The sequence below is a fragment of the Neofelis nebulosa genome, chromosome 1 (genome assembly GCF_028018385.1).
Source record: "Neofelis nebulosa isolate mNeoNeb1 chromosome 1, mNeoNeb1.pri, whole genome shotgun sequence".
In the NCBI taxonomy this organism is placed as follows: Eukaryota; Metazoa; Chordata; class Mammalia; order Carnivora; family Felidae; genus Neofelis; species Neofelis nebulosa.
This window is the reverse complement of record NC_080782.1, coordinates 66,093,537-66,112,163: the sequence shown is the minus strand read 5'-3', so window position 1 is coordinate 66,112,163 and position 18,627 is coordinate 66,093,537. Positions and strand designations below refer to the sequence as shown.

General features: G+C 50.6%; 1 protein-coding gene across 1 annotated transcript in view; it reads right to left on the bottom strand.

Annotated features, from left to right (window-relative positions):
- Window positions 1-18,627, bottom strand: part of CDHR2 (cadherin related family member 2) — a 34,854-nt gene extending 16,227 nt beyond the window's left edge. The window contains exons 1-6 of the mRNA XM_058724122.1: window positions 18,571-18,627; window positions 8,727-8,793; window positions 8,384-8,455; window positions 3,460-3,599; window positions 3,290-3,343; window positions 1,935-2,024 (exon numbers count right to left, since the gene is read on the bottom strand). Of these exons, the coding sequence (XP_058580105.1) occupies window positions 1,935-2,024; window positions 3,290-3,343; window positions 3,460-3,599; window positions 8,384-8,455; window positions 8,727-8,781 (411 nt within the window). The 5' untranslated portion in view covers window positions 8,782-8,793; window positions 18,571-18,627. The remainder of the gene's footprint in view (window positions 1-1,934; window positions 2,025-3,289; window positions 3,344-3,459; window positions 3,600-8,383; window positions 8,456-8,726; window positions 8,794-18,570) is intronic.

Below are 18,627 nucleotides of genomic sequence, written 5' to 3'. Positions count from 1 at the left end.
TCCAGAGCCTGAAACCCAGTGTTCCCCTTTCCCTCCCACCTGGGCTGGGCCTCTGGAGACAACTGGGAGGGGGGGGGGGGTAGGGAGGGGGGAAGGTTACCCCCTCTTCCTCTCCCCAACACCTCAGCTGGCTTCTGATTTGCAGAGCCCCTCAGGATAAGGATGAGCAATCATTCAGGAACCCAGGATGTGTCACCCCCCTGCTCAAACTTCCCATGGGCTCTCTGTAGCCTGTAGCAGTATATTCCAGACAGCACCCTGCAAAGCTGGAAGGTTCTCTGGGGAGGCCTTTGCCAGCTGTGACCTGTCCACACCTTCACTATTTCCACAAAGTGGTCAAAGTGATTTTTGAAAATCATGAATCAGACCACATCACTCTTATGTTAAAAACTCTCCAATGTTTCCCCCATTCTGTCCAGAATAAGGTCCAGACTGCCTATATGGCCCTCTGAGGTCAGGCCACTGCTCACCTGTCTGACCTCACCTCCTCCTCACCTTCTACCCTCCGTTCACACCCACTTCCTGGCTATCCCTAGAACACCCCAAATTCATTCCCAGCTCAAAGCCTTAGAATCTGCTGTCCCACTGACTGGACCATCCTTTACCTGGAGCATCCCATGGCTGGCTCCTTCTTGCCAGATAGGTCTCTGCTCAGATGTCACCTACTCAGAAAAACGTTTCCTGGCCACTCAACCTAAACCAGCCCCCTTCCTGGTCACTTTCCTCCATTTTGTCCTGTTTCATGCTCTTCATAGAACTTAACACTGTGTAAAATAATCCTGCTTATTTAATGTTTTATTGATTATTATCAGTACTCTTCATTAGAATGTGAGCTACTGAGGGTGGTGACCAAGTCTGTCTTATTTACCAAATATTCTCAGCACCAAGGACACTGCCTGGTACATAGTAGGTGCTCCATCACAGTCAAATGGCTGCCTGGATTTCGCTGGTCTTGTGTCTGGCCTAGTATGGGGTCCGACATCTTATCATCTTCAAAGCCACAGGGTAATGAAGATCCAGGAGTGATGTTGTATTTGCTGCTCAGGGACCATTGGGGAACCTCCTCCCACACAAGCAGTTCAAGTGGGGCTGTCCTCCCTTGCTAGAAGGGAGGGCTCATGTACAAACCTAGCCAATCAGAGTATTCCATACCTCTAGGTTCATGGGCACATGACCCAAAATGAGCCAATGAGAGTCAGCTCTGGAGTTTTGGCCAGGACTATGGAGAAAGAGGCACTCTATGTTCAAGTTGCAAAGCCTAGAGTTTCAGAGAACACTTTCATCACCACAAGAGAGAATGGCCCCCTTGTCCAAAGATGGGGACAACAAGAGAAACAGAGCTGAGACATGGAAAGAAATCTCTTCTTGATCACATGGTTTGAGTACCTGAATCCAGCCATGCCTAAAGTTAGTGTACCTCTGAATTTTTCAGATACATGAGAAAACCAGTTCCTTTAAAAAAAAAAATTGCTTTCGGGGCGCCTGGGTGGTGCAGTCGGTTAAGCGTCCGACTTCAGCCAGGTCACGATCTCGCGGTCCGTGAGTTCGAGCCCCGCGTCAGGCTCTGGGCTGATGGCTCGGAGCCTGGAGCCTGTTCCCTCTCTCTCTGCCCCTCCCCCATTCATGCTCTGTCTCTCTCTGTCCCAAAAATAAATAAAAAAGCGTTGGGAAAAAAAAATTAAAAAAAAATTGCTTTCATAACTGAAATCATTCTAATCCAGTCCGACTGATTAACATGTTGCTGTAACTATTGTTCATGGGGTTACATTCCCCTGGATTTGGTTCCTGCAGCTGCCCCTTCTAAGAGGTGCTTTTCCCTGATCTGGACCCCCTGCTGGCTGTCTCTTGTTCTTTGCACTCTAAGAACTTCTGGGATGCCCGCATCACACACACACACACACACACACACACACACCCATTAAGGCAGATGTTACCTCATTGATTTTGGTGGAGAAGCCAGTATTCTGGAAAACGGGAGCATTGTCATTTCTGTCCTCCACGATCACATGCATTTCCTTCTGCACCTGCAGGTAGGAAAGCCCAGGTGAGCCTGGAAAATGTGAGCGCTTGAGAAGACAAAGGGAGCAATGTCTGGGTTGGGAGTGCAAGTTGACTTCACTTCTCAGGCAATTAGGCAGTATGTGGGATAATCTTGTATTCGATACAACTTCAAACACCAGAAAAGTTGCAAGTATAGTACAGAAAACTCCCAATACTCTTCATCTAGATTTACCCATTGTTTGATTTCTTGCTCTCCATGTGTTTACAGAACTATTTCAGAGTAAGTTGCAGACATAATTAGGTCATTTCTAAAACATCTAAAATGTGCCTGTCCTATTATAGGAATGGTCATTTTCGCTTGTTTGCCATAATTTGAAGCTGTGAACAAACTTAGGTGTCTATCAGAGGAGACCAGCTAACACAGTATGGTACGTCCCCACGCTGGAAAATACTACAAGAAACAGGTCGTGAGCAGACATGGGCAGAGCTCCAGAGCCAATTGTTGAGTGGACAGCATAGTTCAAGATAATAAATACAGTAAGATCCCACTTGGGTTTCAGAAAATGCACAAAAACGACAATCTTTCTTCCGTGGATGTATGTATATATCTACATACATACATACGTGTGTGTGTGTGTGTGTGTGTGTGTGCGTGTAAATGCATAGTGAGGGGTGTGAAAGAACAGTGACCGTGGACGCTTCTGCTGGGGTGGCTAGGGAAGTGTCATCCCAGGGACTTGAGCTTTAGTTGCAACTTTCGAGATGTTTACGAAGAGAGTATGTTCATGAATATCCAAGTCATTAAAATGATTTTTTTTAATGGACAGAGTTTGGGGAATATGTTATGAAGACAAAATCCTCCACTTCCACAGACATAAGGCACAGTGGTATAAGTGTGTTATTTAGAAACATGAGCACGGATACCAGCTTGTTCAGCCAAGGGAGTTGAAAGCAATTGGCTCAAAAGAGCTAAGGTAGGGAGGTATTTAGCACCTGTCTTTTATTAACATTTATATTAATATAAATTAATATAATTCATGTTATACTTATAAACAGCATATTTATATAATTAAAGTAAATTAATAATAATATTAAAATCTTGGTAATATTGCGTGACCCAAAATGGGCAAGTATAATTTGGATGAAAATAAACATCAAATTCAGCTTTTGTTAACTAGGGCCCTCTCTGCTTGCTTGAGGTAGGGGACAGTCAGTCAAGAGTGGCCTTTGGTCCTCCGCTCTCTGATCCCAGGACCACCCTGCCCTCCCTTCCCCCCTTCCAACTCACTGGGTTGTTGTGACCGTCGCTCACGGAGATAGTGATGGCGAACAGGTAGAGCGTCTGCAGCGGGCAGAGAGGAGAGGCCCCGAGGTGGACTCCTGCTCAGGGTGGGAGCACAGACAGGGCCCCCACCTCCCCGCCCCCTCACGGGGCCCTCCCAGGCTGCTGCCCTTTACCTCGTAGTCCAGAGGGCTGGCCAGCTTCACTTCCCCAGTGGCTGGGGTGACAGTGAAGAAGTAGGCAAATTGGCCACTAATCCCATAGGTCAGAGGGTCCTGGTCACGGTCCTGAGCTACCAACCAGAAGGCCTCGGCACCTGAAGGTGGGACAGAGAATGCCCACAGTCCATGGTCACCTCTTCCGGCGCTGGCCTAGCTGAGCTGGGCTAGGGGCCCTGTGTTCTCTGGGACCTCCCGGCCACCAGGGCTCTGCCCGCTGTGGTCATAAATGTCAGGTTTGGCTGTCGCTCCTCAGCACCCACTCCGTGGCCTTTTGATAACATCATGCTGATTTCCTCTACGGTGAGACCCCATCTGCACTGGACACGGCAGGGTGGGCTGTTATCCAAGCATCTCCCTTTCCCCTGGCCCTGGGATTGCCTCCCTGGAATTGGTTGAGAAGAGACCAGAGATGACTGGAATGGAAGTATCTAGCTGCAGCCTCTGGGTGCATCTTAGACGAGGACCGCTGGAGTCCCTCTGGAGGTGCCTGGGCCTCCTCTAAGCCTTTCCTTCACCCGGAGACTGTGCCCCCAGAGCCTGCCAGAAACACCATCTGCGCAAATGAGCGTCTACTTGCTGGCCTCCCAGGAGCCCGGCTCTTTCGTTGAGCCTCCGGAGGGCATGTCCCTGGGCAGAGCAGAGGCTCAGAGATAGCGGGGGACTTGAAAATCCCAAGGCCTTTAATTCTCCAGTCTAAAAGAAACTTTTTACAGGTTCATCAAACCGTGCTCCAGGGCCTCGCCTCCTTTATCACATCCAACCTCCGCTCAGCCACCTCCAGCATCAAAACTTACTCTCTCCTCAGCCAGCCCCTCCCATTGTTGGACAAATGTCCATGAGCAAGGGCTCTCTCCATCTCACCAAAGTGTTTCCCTGTAACTCCCACCCACAGGTCCCCAAAGGCCACAAGCTGGGGTGCCCCTGGGCCCCTTGCTACTTGTAGAGGACCCACAAGAATATTTCATTTCTGTCATAAAATATAATTGTAATATTTATTTTAGAGTAAGGGGCTCACAAAGGCAGAAGTGCCGTGTGGCTCAGCGCCCAGCCTGAGGGCCTCAGGGACCCAGTCCTCCCCTTTTGCCCATTACAGCTTTTCAGAGACAAGCTCATCAGCGTGCCCCGGAGTCAGCTTTCTTTAGCCAAACGGCCCCAGCTCCTCCCACAACTTCTTGGACAGCTTGGTTACAGTCCCTCCCCTCAAGCCCCCTCTTCCAGGAAGACCACCAGACCACTGTTCTGCTAAAAAGATGTTAGTGTCTGCTTTATTTTTCCTTGGTCGTGAGACACGCTGTCAATTTAATGACTGTTTTGGGGGGGAGAAAAGTCACTCTGGGTTAGATGACTATCTCAATTGTAAGACACAACCTGGTTCAATTACAGTGCAATAGGATGTGGCCCTTATGCCTAAGGAAATATGGGAGGTGAGCAGGTGGGTGTAAATCCTTATGTGTTTATATTTGTCCATGGGCATAGAAAGATGTATCAGTGGGGAAATGCTCTTTAAATGCTCTTTTTTTCAGGTTGACCTGAAAAAAGAAATAAAATATAAAAAATCAATACAAGACACGTATTAGGTCTCTGTGTGTAAAGAATTATATGGTTTGTCACTAAACGAAAATTGATATATTTAAAAAATTTTAATGTGTATTTATTTATTTTGAGGGGGGAGAGAGAGAGAAAGTGGGGGAGGGGCAGAGAGAGAGAGAAAGAGGAAGAGAATCCCAAGCAGGCTCCAGGCTATCAGCTCAGAGCCCGACACAGGACCTGATCCCACAACCTGTGAGATCGTGACCTGAGCCGAAATCAGGAGTTGGACACTTAACCGACTGAGCCTCCCAGGCACCCCTAAAATTGATATTTAAAACACCGTAATTATATATTTTTTAAAAATCTGCCTGATGAAGCTAAACTATTGTATAGCGTGAGTGTCAGAAAAAGAGGTCTTGTGTGAGAGAGAAAGGACAGGGAGTGACCGAAGGGACGAGAAAGGGGACCTGGGAGTGTTGGCAACATCCTAGTTCCTGATCCAGTGGAGGTTACATGTGAATTCAATGCACTTTCCTGTACATATATTATACTTCAAAATAGAAAGTCTAGTTCGTGAGTTCGCGCCCTGTGTCAGGCTCTGAGCTGGCATTGTGGAGCCTGTGTGGGATTCTCTCTCTCTTTCTCCCTCTCTGTCTCAAAATAAAATTTTTAAAAAAAATAGAAAGTCTAAATGACATAGTTTTTAAAATCTGCTGAAAATACTTCCCATTGTAAGAGAGCTGTAGAATTTGTCTCAGGAAGAAGGAAATCACCCTTTACTTTTTTTTTTTTTTTTTTAATTTTTTTTTCAACGTTTTTTATTTATTTTTGGGACAGAGAGAGACAGAGCATGAACGGGGGAGGGGCAGAGAGAGAGGGAGACACAGAATCGGAAACAGGCTCCAGGCTCCGAGCCATCAGCCCAGAGCCTGACGCGGGGCTCGAACTCACGGACCGCGAGATCGTGACCTGGCTGAAGTCGGACGCTTAACCGACTGCGCCACCCAGGCGCCCCAATCATCCTTTACTTTAAAAGCCCAGGGAGGAGGGGCTCCTGACTGTCGGTTAAGCGTCCGACTTCAGCTCAGGTCATGGTCTCTCGGTTCGTGGGTTCGAGCTCTGCGTCGGGCTCGGTGCTGACCGCTCGGAGCCTGGAACCTGCTTCGGATTCTGTGTCTCCCTCTCTCCCTCCTCCGCTTGCACTCTGTCTCTCTCTCAAAAATAAATAAACATTCAAAAAATTAAAAAAAAAAAAGTTCAGAGAAGAGCCATGTGGTTATAAAAAACCCTCATTTGGTATGGCTCAGGGAGGGAGGAGCACTGCTCTGAACAACGAAGGAATTAGTTTTCTGTTTCCAGGGAGGTTGCAGAGGGAGGAGTGTGCCCCAGGGGAGGGGAGGAGAGACAGACAGGGGTCAGGCGACCTGACCAGGCTCTGAGTGGACACTTTTGTGACAACAGTGAGTGTGGCTTCCCGATTCATGCTGCAATTCCTGCTTTCTCCCCAAACCTTCAGTAGAGGCTGGAGCTGGCTGGAGGGGACCAGGGACTGGCCACGGAGAGGGAAGAAGGAACGAGAGGTGAGCCTCAAGCTCCAAAAGAACATCCACAGGAGGGGCCTCTGGAACTAGCATGGGGACTTAAGCTGTTTTGTTTAGACATTAAAGTCTTACCCCAGAGAATGGAGATCTTGAAGGCATTTGGGTTGTAACACCTGTGACATTTGTTTGAAGGTATGTATGTGTTTTATCTATGACCAAACAGCTATGAAAATATATGTAAATGTCGTTCATGTTTACACATTACTTCTCTGTTGTACAGAGAACATTTATAAATATCAAATGGTTGGACACCAGCCCAGCCCTCCAGGGGACGTTGTGTCATCTCTGAGTGAAATGAGACTATTACCTCCCTTATCCTGGGCATTAAATTTTTACTAATATAACCCTGAATAGATCTTGCTGTCCTGGCAACCACACCCAAAGGCACGTGGCCTTCGTGCCTGCAAAGTCCATCCCCATCCTTCCCTCAGATCTGGGCATCTGAATCCCAGGACAAACTCTGGGTTTCACTTCCTTTCATGCAGTCTCTTGTGTTAGGTTGGAGCTTTACATACCTGAGATCCCAATTCTGATGCTAAGACAAAGACTGTGGCTTGTCCCCCAGTAGTCATACTCCTCCTTTCCCTCAGAGTAAGAGAAGCCCAGATTTTGAGCTGGTTACATGGTCAACCAGAGTAAAGACTTCATTTCCCAGGTTCCCTTGAAGCTAGGTGTGGATATGATGCTAAAATCTGTGTGTGTGGAGTCTGGAGCCTGTCCTTATGACAAAGGGCCAAACTCACGTTGCCCCTTCCTCCTCTGGCTGGCTGGAATAGGGTGAGGCATGAGCCATCTTGGACCACGTGGATGAGGGCCGCACCTGAGGGAAGGCAGAATCTGGACGTGGAAGGAGGGAGGGTGCCTGACACCAGGAGCATAGAGTTGGGAACAGCCTACTGTTCTCATGGAACAGAACCCCAGACAGCCCTGGACTTGTTGCTGTAGATGGCTATATGAGAGAATTATAAACCTTGACCTTGTTTACACCTTGGTTGTTTGGGGTCTATAATGTACAGCTGAGCCTATAGCCCAGTGAAAATAGTCATCTTTGTTTCTGCTTCTCCAATCCACATCCTGCTGGGAATTTGGTATTCGTTCCTATGGTTCCTCCAAAACGATATTTCCCAAATGTCATCCCCTCTTATACGCTGCCACCATCTTTACCATAACCAAATATCTCATTATTTATGATCCTTCTTTTAATCCACTTATCATTTCATGTAAGTACATTTATTTTAAAAGCAAGCTTTAGATCGTGGCTGTAAATAGAAATCCATTTCACTTGCCATAGATAGAAAGTAACTCTACAAACAAGGCAATAAAAATAAAGCAAACTTATTAACTTCTGGAGAGAAGTGTGTGAAAGGCTCTGAGTCTGAAACCTACTCTCTGTTTAGGGGCTAAAAACAGGGACTGGAGGGAAGTTAGCAAGTGGGAGAGTTGGAAGAGACAGAATTGTCCCAAGTGGATCCTTTCTCCTTGGGGAAATCAGAAACACCAGAAAGTGATGGGAAACAGGAGGAATGTTCTCATGGGGTATCTTGGTTATTTGATGTTGTGTGAGAGCCCTGACGCAAAAGCTGAAGAGGAGGAGAAAACAAATTTCTGGAACTGACTCCCATCAGTCCACCTTTGCCCCTTGACGAGCCATGCAGCTGCAAGGATGGGGAGCTAGCTCCTAAGGGAGGCCCTGGCACCCTCTTTGGGTAAGGGTTTGGCACAGTCTCTGCACAGGGATGGTTACTCACCCACTGGTAGGTCCTCAGGCAAGTTCACTCTCGTCATGTTTCCCGAGAACATTGGGGCCACATTGGCTGCCACTGTAGGAACATAGAGCACTGGAACACCTGGATGCCATTGCAAAGCCTGACCCCCACCAGCCCCTGTGGGAGCCCATACCAGTCCCAACCTTCAGCCAAGCTCACCCGCCAGGGCCTGTATTGCTCCCCGGGCCTCCCCAGGGCAGCCAAGCATGAGGCTGGGTCGTAGGAGCTGGAAGTTTGCTGATGAGACAGTGCCCCTTCCTTCTGGAAGGTCCTGCCAAGGATCCCCAGGTTAGTGCTACTCTGATAGGGAAGGAGAGGCACCCACCGGACACCATGAGGGTAGGAAACAGGAAGCAGGACAGCCACAACCATCCCATCATGTCTGGAAGGACCTAGGAGAAGAGGTGTCAGGGAAGAGGCACCTATACACATGCCTCCCTCCCTTTGGCGGACCCCCCATCTGTCTGGGTCTGACCCAGGCCACCCACAACTACCATCAGCAACTCTCCTACAGGGCCCCTATCATCCTCTGCCCATTTTCCAGATGTCCCAGGGTAGGAGTAATGGCGGGAGGGGGGGCGGTGGTACCCAGAGGGGTGGGCAAGGTAGCTGAGCCTGGTCCAGAATTCCATTCTGAGAATGACTCTGAACTTGACTCCAGAATTCAGTGTCTACTGTGTAGTAGGTACTGCTCTAAGCAAATTGTATGTGTAATCTTGATATTCCTGCAACTATGAGGTGGTTGAGAGAATAAGGGGCTTTCCTGGGGCCACACAGGAAATCAATGACAAAACTACACTCTTTTGGGGGCGCCTAGGTGGCTCAGTTGGTTGAGCATCCAACTCTTGATTTCAGCTCAGGTCATGATCCCAGAGTCATGGGATTGAGCTCTGCTCAGCATGGAGCCAGCCTAAGATTCTCTCTCTCTCTCTCTCTCTCTCTCTCTCTCTCTCTCTCTCTCGGGCACCTGGGTGGCTCAGTCGGTTGAGTGTCCGACTTCGGTTCGGGTCATGATCTCTCAGTCCGTGAGTTCGAGCCCTGCGTCAGGCCCTGTGCTGACAGCTCAGAGACTGGAGCCTGCTTCGGATTCTGTGTCTCCCTCTCTCTCCGCCCCTCCCCTGCTCATGCTCTGTCTCTGTCACTCTCCAAAATGAATAAATGTTTTAAAAAAATAAAAAAAAGATTCTCTCTCTCTCTCCCTCCACCCCTCTTCCCTGCTCATGCTCGGTCTCTCTCTCTCTCTCTCAAATAAAATAAAATTTAAATTTAAATTTAAATTCAAAAAAAATTGAACACAAGGCTTTTACTCTTCAGAATTCACTCCCCCAGCCACTACACTACTCTGCCTATTTGAAGTGTCTAAAGCTAATAGCATCCTTCAAAATCAGGTGCCCGAGGAGGGACTGTGACTTATCCAGGACAATCCAAAGACTCTATGGGTGGGCAGGGTCCTTTGTCCTACTTGCGGACACATTTAACAGCTGCCTTTTCAGCCTTTCCCAAAGTGTGCTCTGTGGAACACTGCCCATGTAAGATGCCCTACAACAGGAGGGTTCCCTGGTTAAGTCAGTTTGGGAAGGACCCAAAACTATGGGACAACCAAGAGAAAAATGGCCTCAATCTATGGCTGATTCCAAAAGATGGGACCCTCCAAAGGGGAGAGTAAGGAACAAGGGAGAGAGAGAGACCGGCTTCCAGAGCTGATCCTGACAATGAAACAGCATCAAAACCCAGAAGTCCTCTCCCTCTTACCACGCAGCCCTCTCCCAAGTTCCCACCTCAGGAATATACCCATTTTCCCAGGTTACCCTGACTTCCCTTTTCTGGAGTGCCCCACATCCAATCCACGGGGACCCCTGAATTTCTCTCCATCCCACAGAGGCCACACTCACAGGCCCCCTTCCCCCCTTGCCTGGCTCAGCCCTCCTCCAGGTCTCCCTCCCCTTAGTCTCTAATCCAGTTCGCTCAGCTCAAGTAATCCTTCCTTGCCCCCTCTGATGACCTCCCTCCCCTGTTCAAAAGCCTTTGATGGCTCCGCATTGCCGGAGTCCACACTGCATAAAAGGGCTTCCACAGACCATCCATGCCTGACTGCCATCTCCCATGCCTCGCATGGCCACAGGTGCACCCCGCTTTCCCTCACTGCCAGGGAAACACGGGGGTATCAGGTGGATTGGTAATTTTAAATATCTGCTGACATTTCCTGAGCACATACTATGTGCTGGGTACTCTGATTCAGTCATCCATTCTTTTATAAATATTTATGGATGTCTACCATCCACCATGTGCTATACCTTGTTCTCAGCACTGGGAAAATAATGGCGAACAAAAGACTCTGCGTGCTGCCTTCACCAAGCTCCTGGCTTAGTAAATGAGACAGACCCTAAACAAGTAAACACAGTGCTATCTAACTGCTTGCTGCATCCTGTGCTATGAAGGAAGAGAATGTGCCTAGTGTGGGAGCAGAAGGAGGGGTGCCACTTTGGGCACTATGGCAGATAAACTGGGCTACTCACTTTTTGACACTTCTCCCAGCAAGAGATGAGGACTAGGTCTGCCCGCCTTGAATCTGGTCCATTCATCATGTTTTTATTTTCTCTCTTTTATGAGACTTTAACACCTGGGGGGCCTTGATGGCCTTTCCCGAGGTGAGCTATTTCCTAGAGATGACAAATGACTTGCCTGCAAACACTCCTCTCCTATACAAACCAACCAATCCAGAGACGACACCCAAACCACCTCCTTTATCTAACTCACACACCAGGTCAATATTCCCCCTGCCCTAAGTCACCCCAGGGCCGAGCACTGGACAGCTAAGGACAGCCCCTAGAGCCTACCAAAATGATTCAAACTACTTAATCCTAATCTTGCTCTGCTGCTTGACCTGAAGCTTCCTTCCCATGGAAAATGCACGGAGGCTCTGGGTCGTGCTTTCTCCTCCTTCCTGCCTCCTGACCAAAAGCTTCCCCATGTGGCCCTGCATGGTGTGGCAAGCCACCTCTTCAAGAAAACTGTAATAAAAATTCTTACAATTGCCTTAGCCTCTCCATGTCATTACACAGTCACCTCCATGAATTAAAAATCCCACTGGTTTTATAGTTAAGACATCTGGGCAGGCCCCATGACTGATTGATAGAATATGGCACCAGAGATGCTATGCCGGTTTCCAGGCCTAGGCCTCAAGATACTGGCAGTTTCCTTTCCAGTGTCTTGGAACACTCAGTCTTGGAACTCAGCAGTCATGCTGCAAGAAAGCCCAAGCAGTCTCTTGAAGAGACTCATGTGGAGAAGAACCGAAGCCCCTGGCCAACAGCCTGGTTGAGCTCCCAGTGGACAGCTAACATCCATGTGAATAAGCCGGTGCATAAACCATCCCAAAATGGATGCTCTACCCCCAAATAAGCCATCCCTTCTGAGCCCTGCCCAAATGGTAGATCTCTAAGCATAATAAATGACTGTTGCTGTTTGCCAGTAAGTCCTAGCATGGTTGGTTATGTAGCAGTGGATAATGGGAACACATAGGGCTGAGTCTCTGAGGAAGTGACGTGTCTGACAGATAAGGAAAGGGCATTGCGTGAGGAGTGGAGGAGGGAGCTTCCTGTTCAGGAGAATTCAACATTTATCTCCACTTCTTCCTTCTTGAAACCCCACTCAAATGATGGTAAAGATTTTAGAAGTTCAAAAGAGTTGATGAGAGATGAACAACTTATCAAGCTAATGATAGTGAAAACCAGAGTACGGATGACACCCACGAGAAGCCAGCTCAAGACCCCAGAAAGGCCAAAGCATTGATGGTTCTAGAACCCTCTGAAATCGGAGGTGTGGGGTGGCCTAAAAGCAGGAAAATTAGTTGAAAGTTTGCATGTGGAGCCGTTAGACTCCCAGATACCGCTTCTCCACCCATGCAGTCAGGGGGCTGACATCCCACCCCCCACACACATTAGAGAACTTACATGGAGGCTACTTCCTGAAAAGGCTGAATCGGAGAGATCTGGAGCGGGGGGGCCCTAGGCCTGGCAGAGGTGGGGTACCACAGCAAAACAGGGAGCTAAGTGAAAGACTGCACACTAAATGGTGACACTCTCAGCCCCTTGTCCCTTCTCAGTTCCAAAAGCACTGGCAGATGATAGGACACCTCCCCCAACCACCAGAAATTTAAAAAATAATAAAAAATAAAAAATGAAAAAAAAAACAGAGAAAATGGACCCACTTAAGAGGAAACAACCTACAGATTCTGAAATGTAGGGGCTTCCATTGACTCACTTTATGGTGCGGCTTCTAAAAGACAAGTTCTGCCTTGCCCCCTGACCCAGAGCCCCCACGGATTTAATTATGTATGAACAGGAACCATCAGACATTGAAGGGAAGAGAGATGCCATAGCATGTGGGAGCTCCTACTGAAAACTTCCATAGCTTCAGGAAGTTTACAATCCGGTTGGCACGATCTTCGTGGCTTGAAGTCAGGGTGGAAGTATTTACACCATGGAAATAAGCAAACACAATAAATCATGGAAACCTGCACACCAGTGACAGACACTGAAAAATTCAAACCAAGTCAAACAAAAATATGGGGAAAGACAATTCGGGGGCTGTTTGTTGTTATAAATCTCATAGTATGATTTGAATTTTTTATTTTTTTATTAGAAACATTTTTTGATTATTTATTTTGAGAGAGAGAGAGAGCGAGAGACAGAGTGCGAGCAGGGGAGGGGCAGAGAGGGAGACACAGAAACTGAAGCAGGCTCCAGCCCCTGAGCTGTCAGCACAGAGCCCGACACGGGGCTCGAACCCACGAACTGCGAGACCATGACCTGAGCCGAAGTCAGACACTCAACCAAATGAGCCACCCAGGCGCTCCTTATTTGAATTTTTTAAATTCAGGGCCCATGGGGCGCCTGGGTGCCTCAGTCGGTAGAGTATACGACTCTTGATCTGGTGGTTGTGAGTTCAAGCCCCACCTTGGGTGTAGAGAGCACTTAAAAATAATATCTTTTTTAAAAAAGTCACAGGGCACCTGGGTGGCTCAGTCGGTCGAGTGCCCAACTCTTGGTTTTGGTTCAGGTCATGATCCCAGGGTTATGGGATCGACCCTGGCATTGGACTCTGCGCTGAGCATGGAGCCTGCTTAAGATTCTCTCACTCTCTCTCTTTCTCTCTCTCTCTCCCCCCCACCCCCCGCTCGGCCCCTCTCCCCCTTTCTTTAAAATAAAATAAAATAAATCAGTACCCATACTACTTGGCTGAAGCGAGCACTGTTACAAAGTTGCTCGGTCAGTATGAGAGGTGGTCCCGGGTCAGGTAAGAACCCCGGGAATTGTAAGATGGGCCCTGTGGCTGGACCCAGGAGAGAGAGGGGCAGGGAGGGAGACGGGGATGGGAAGCAGGCAGAGGCAGATCACGCCTGGCCCTGTAAGACAAGGCGAGGATGGTTTGCTTTATTCTAAGGAAAACGGAGGGTCATTCCAGGGTTTTAAGCAGAGGAGTGGCAGGGACTAATTTGCTTTTCTAGAAGATCTTTCCAGCTGCTACATGCCGGTGGATTGAAATGGTGGCAGCAGGGCTAAAGAGAAGAGGCAGGAATAGAGGTATTTTGGGGGCAGGACATAAATTCACATCAGCTCTGCACAACCCATCTTGCCGACAGAGAAACAGGCTCAGTGGAGCTCACAGCTAGAAGTGAGGGGGTCTTTCCCGTGGGCTTTCCCCAGGGCTCCAGCAGGAGGCGGAAAAACCCAGTTCAGCTATGGGCCCCACACCTTCAAAACATCTGTTATCTCAGACCTAGTGATCCAACGAACCTAAAATAAAGAACTCTTGGGGCGCCTGGGTGGCTCAGTCCGTTGAGCGGCCGACTTCAGCTCAGGTCACCATCTCGCGGTTCGTGAGTTCTAGCCCTGAATCAGGCTCTGCATTCACAATGCGGGTTCTCTCTTACCCTCTCTCTCTGCCCCTCCCTCTCTCTCTCTCAAAATAAATAAATAAAGTAGGGAAACTCTTTCAGCAGAAAAACTGTTCGTCACAAGTGGTTATTTGTAATCATGGAAAATGGAAGTAACCTAAACGTGGGAACACCAAGCAACAGTCAAGGAAGATGGGACGAAGGCCTCAGTGGAATATGTGGCAGGTGTTAAGCATCCCGGCAGTGAGCGACAGCAGCTGCCATGGAAGGAACATGTACTCCATGCTGGACACCGAGCTGGGCACTATTTGACACAGGAACACTTAAGATAGGCACCATTATACCCACTTTACAGATGGGGAACCTAGAGGTCAGAGAGGCAAAGAGCTTACAGAGCTGAGAAGCAGCAGAGGCTCTCTGGGCGATTCACTCTAAGCCCATTTCCTCCTTTGTAAGATGGACTGACAACTCTACGAAGTGATAGGGGTGGGGGGAGTGAATGAGAAGAGAATGTGCCAGCTCAGCCCCTGGCACACAGAAAGCACTCAACAAATGCAAATCCCTTCCTTCTGCCTGTTGTGCGGTCATCCTCACCATATGACTGCTCCTCCCAGTCCTACGCGAGACGTTGACGGCCAGGCGGTGGAGGATGCTGGTGTGATGGAGCTGGGGTCACCATGCAGTGACTGGGGGGGGGGGGGTGCCTGGAGCGGGTCGTGGAGGTGGAGTTGGGCCAGGACGGTAGTTTGGTTGGGGGTAGGGATGACAAAGGGATGGAAGCAGGGACGGTGGTGGCAGTGACGTGGGGATACCGTTTGTGATGATGAGGGTGGGGAGGCAGGTGGAGATCGTGGTGGCGGTGGGCACACAGTAGACGCACAGATGGAGTTGGACCCTGATGATGGCGGTAGACAGCTGGCATCCACTGTGTGAGCAAAATCCGGGGTACCTCAACACTGGCTGGATGCAGCCAGTCCTGATGTCCCCTTGCTGTGTGATCTTGGACCTCACCCCTCACCTCTTTCGTTCTCCCACTTCCCCTCCTTCAGGGGTGAGTCAGCAGCCACAGGGAAATTAGTCACTAAGTGTGCAAGGTGTGCTTTTCACTATGACAAAGTGCAATCGGGAACACAGGAAACCCCTGCCCTCGGGATACAGTCCTCAAGGGGAAGGAAGCCGGCAAGGATGGCCCACGTGCTGTGGCTGGCACTTTGTACCCTGTGCCATTCAGTCCTTGGCACACCACGGCCCGGGAGCAGAAGGGACGTGACCCAGTCAGTAATGGGATCAGAACCCAAAGCAGGAAGTCTATTCTCTGTCTTTCTGGGCTTCTGATTTTCTCTTCCTCATCAGCCAGACTTCTCCCAGACAGTGTGTGTAGAGCACCCAAGGGCAAGGTAGAGGGAGAACAGCCTTAACTGGCAGGCATCCTCTAGGGTCCCCAAGGCCTCCACCTCCTGGCCTCCTTCCTATAAACCAGCTACACTCATTGCTCATGGAAGCTTCTCCCAACTTCCCCCTCCCATTGTCTTGGGGCCTCAAGAAGCCTGCTGATCCTTACTCGGGGCAACAGTGATATATCCAAAGTCTTGCCCCTGCATCTGGTCCAGACCATCCCAGAGAGGTGGCTGTCAACCCCTTTTATTCTTGAGTCCCAGGGAAGATAAGGCTCCTGCCCAACGCCCGCAAGCCAGTTGGGGGCAAAACTGGACGCCTCCCTTCCACCCAGTCCAGTGCTCTTTCTTGCTGCGGTCCTGCCTCTCCTCCCCACTTTACTACCTCCACCCTGGGTTTCACACAATCTTGTCCCCTTGTTACAGAGACTTTTTACACACACACGCTCACTTGATCATAATGAGGCCAAAGTTCTACGGTCCAGAGTGTCACCTCTGGATTTGGTCATTTGAGAAAAATGTACAGAGCCTGTGTGAGCTGGACAAGGAACAAGAACGAACGTGCCCCACCAGTGAGCCTTCTCGCCCGCTGGGCACAGCGACTCCCAAGCACAAGCCTCCACCATGGCTCTGGCGGCAGGAAACACTTCCTCCCCCTCGGCCTGGCAGGCTGAGTCCTCACAGGTCCTGGGTTTCTCTTCCCACACAAGCCGGTCCCCTTCCCCCTCCTGTGGTCCAGTGGCACTGGATGCTCCTGTTCTCCATCCACACCCTCTATTTTCCTCTATCCAGGCATTTGCATATGCTGTCCCCTCGCCCAGAATGCCTTCCCTCACCTTCTGCATATGTGCAAATTCTCTCCATCCTCTAAGGCCAGGTCAGGTGCAGAGCCATGTGTATGCTTTGGTGGGCCCTCCTCTGGCCCCTGAGTTTCTGGTCTCCCAGCAAGGGCAGGGGACAGAGCAATTGCAAATGAACAAGAAGTGAATGGTGTTGCCTGTGGGCTGGGACTGGGGAGAGGCCTTGATAGTGCCCTGGCCGGCCCACCCCGGGCCTGTGCCGCTGGGCAGCCTGGGCGCGAAGAAGGCAGTCTCACCCCAGCCCCAGTACCACTCAGCCACACCCAGAGGCTCTTCTTTCCCTTCTACCTCTCAGTTTGCCTTCTAAAAAGTGGGACTATCTACATTCTAGAAATCCCAGCTTCCCTCTCCCCACACTTTCCTTCCTCTCAAAAAGTACTCCTTGAAGAAGGAGTGATGTCAAAAAAGAAGTGAATTAGGGTGCTTCTGAACCCCTACTGGCCACATGAGATGTGCAGGCCCCCCACCAGGAGTGCCCCTCTCACCCCTCCCCTGCTTGGATGAGGCACACTCACCCTGGCCTGGGAAGCACTGGCTCCTTGACCCCAGTGGGAAGAGGCAGCAGCCACAGTTCCCAACAGCCCAGGGCACCCACACCGTCTCCCACACAGGGGGTGGGGACCCCAGATCTGCCCAGGACCTCCAAGAGGGCCAGAGAGGGTGGTGGCCCTTGTCACCCACAGGCCCCCAAAGAGCTGACTCGGCCAGCATGGCCACTGCCAGCTCTAGCTCATTGCATACTTTCTCTTCTGCTCTGTTTCCTTCTCACAGCTGTGCCCCAGCTGTAGGAATTATCGTTTGGGGTGCAGTGAGAAAACTGAGGCTCTGAGAAGTTCAAAGAGGGATGTCCGAGAGCGTGGGACAGGGCATTAGACCCAGACTAGCTCCAAATCCAGGAGTCCTTGGGTGAGCCTTGGTCTGGGCTCCATTTGACTTCATGGGGCCCTACCTACACCCACAAGGCAGACACCAGCCCAGCCAGGGAGCCCCGGTGCCAAGATGTGGACCCCAAGAGCACTGGGCTCCCTGCCACAGGGCCCCTCCAGTGCCCATCACCCCGGCTGTTTCAGCAGCAGATAGATACGGAGGCCAATGGCCCTGGGTTGGATTCCAGAATTTCACTTACTCACTGTCGCCCACCCCCCAGGCAAGCCCTTGCCTCCTCTGAGCCTCAGTTTCCCTCCTGAGAAACGGGGTGAGGTTAAGAACCATGGAGTCCATACACTGGTGGCCATCAGTCAGATCCCAAAGTTCCCTGAGCCCACACCGGTGTCTGGTGCCCCAGCCGTGCAGTGCCGGCCTCAGGGAAGAGGCCCAGCCGGGCCCTGGCTCTCACACCAGGCCAGGGCTGGGGCCCGGCCTGCAGTTCGTCCCAGCCAGACCCTTCCTAGTACTGGCTGAGGTGGCACTCCAATCCATCACTGACCACAGACCCAACTGGGCTTCAGAGGCTCTCCAGCTTCCTTCCTGCACCCTTACCATCCTGACTCCACCGATGTGGAAACTGAGGTCCAGAAGAGTTACAGAGCCCACCCAAAGTCAGGACGGAGCTGGGATCTGAACCCACGCAGTTGGGGTTGGAGCCCAGTTCTTTCTCCTGGAGCTCTGGAGCCCTCCGGCTCAGCCCCTCTGTCTTTACCCCTCGAGCTTCTTGTGAAAGAGGCCGAGGCAGGTTAACGTACTTGCCTGAGGGAACCGCCTCCCTTCTGTCCTGTGAGAAACCTCAGTGGGTCCAGATTATCCAAGGACTTGGAAGGGAGGGGAGCCATCAGCACCTGGGAACAGGTCTTATTAGCCCCACACTGAGAAGAAACTGAGGCCTGGCAGTCAGACCGGGACTCCCTCAGCTCCAGGTCCACCCAACCCAGAACGAGCCCTCACTCCCTCTGCCCGGGGCTCCCACCCAGCTGGGTGGGAGCCACAGAGCTCACCTTGGCCTCAACAACCTTACTCAGCCCCTACCCCTGGCCAGCAGCCCACTGAGGCCCCGTTGCAGCCAAGCTGTGCGGTCCCTACCTGTGCCCCGGAAGGGGCCGTGGAGGCGGCAGATGGGCACCAGCGGGCACCGTCTGG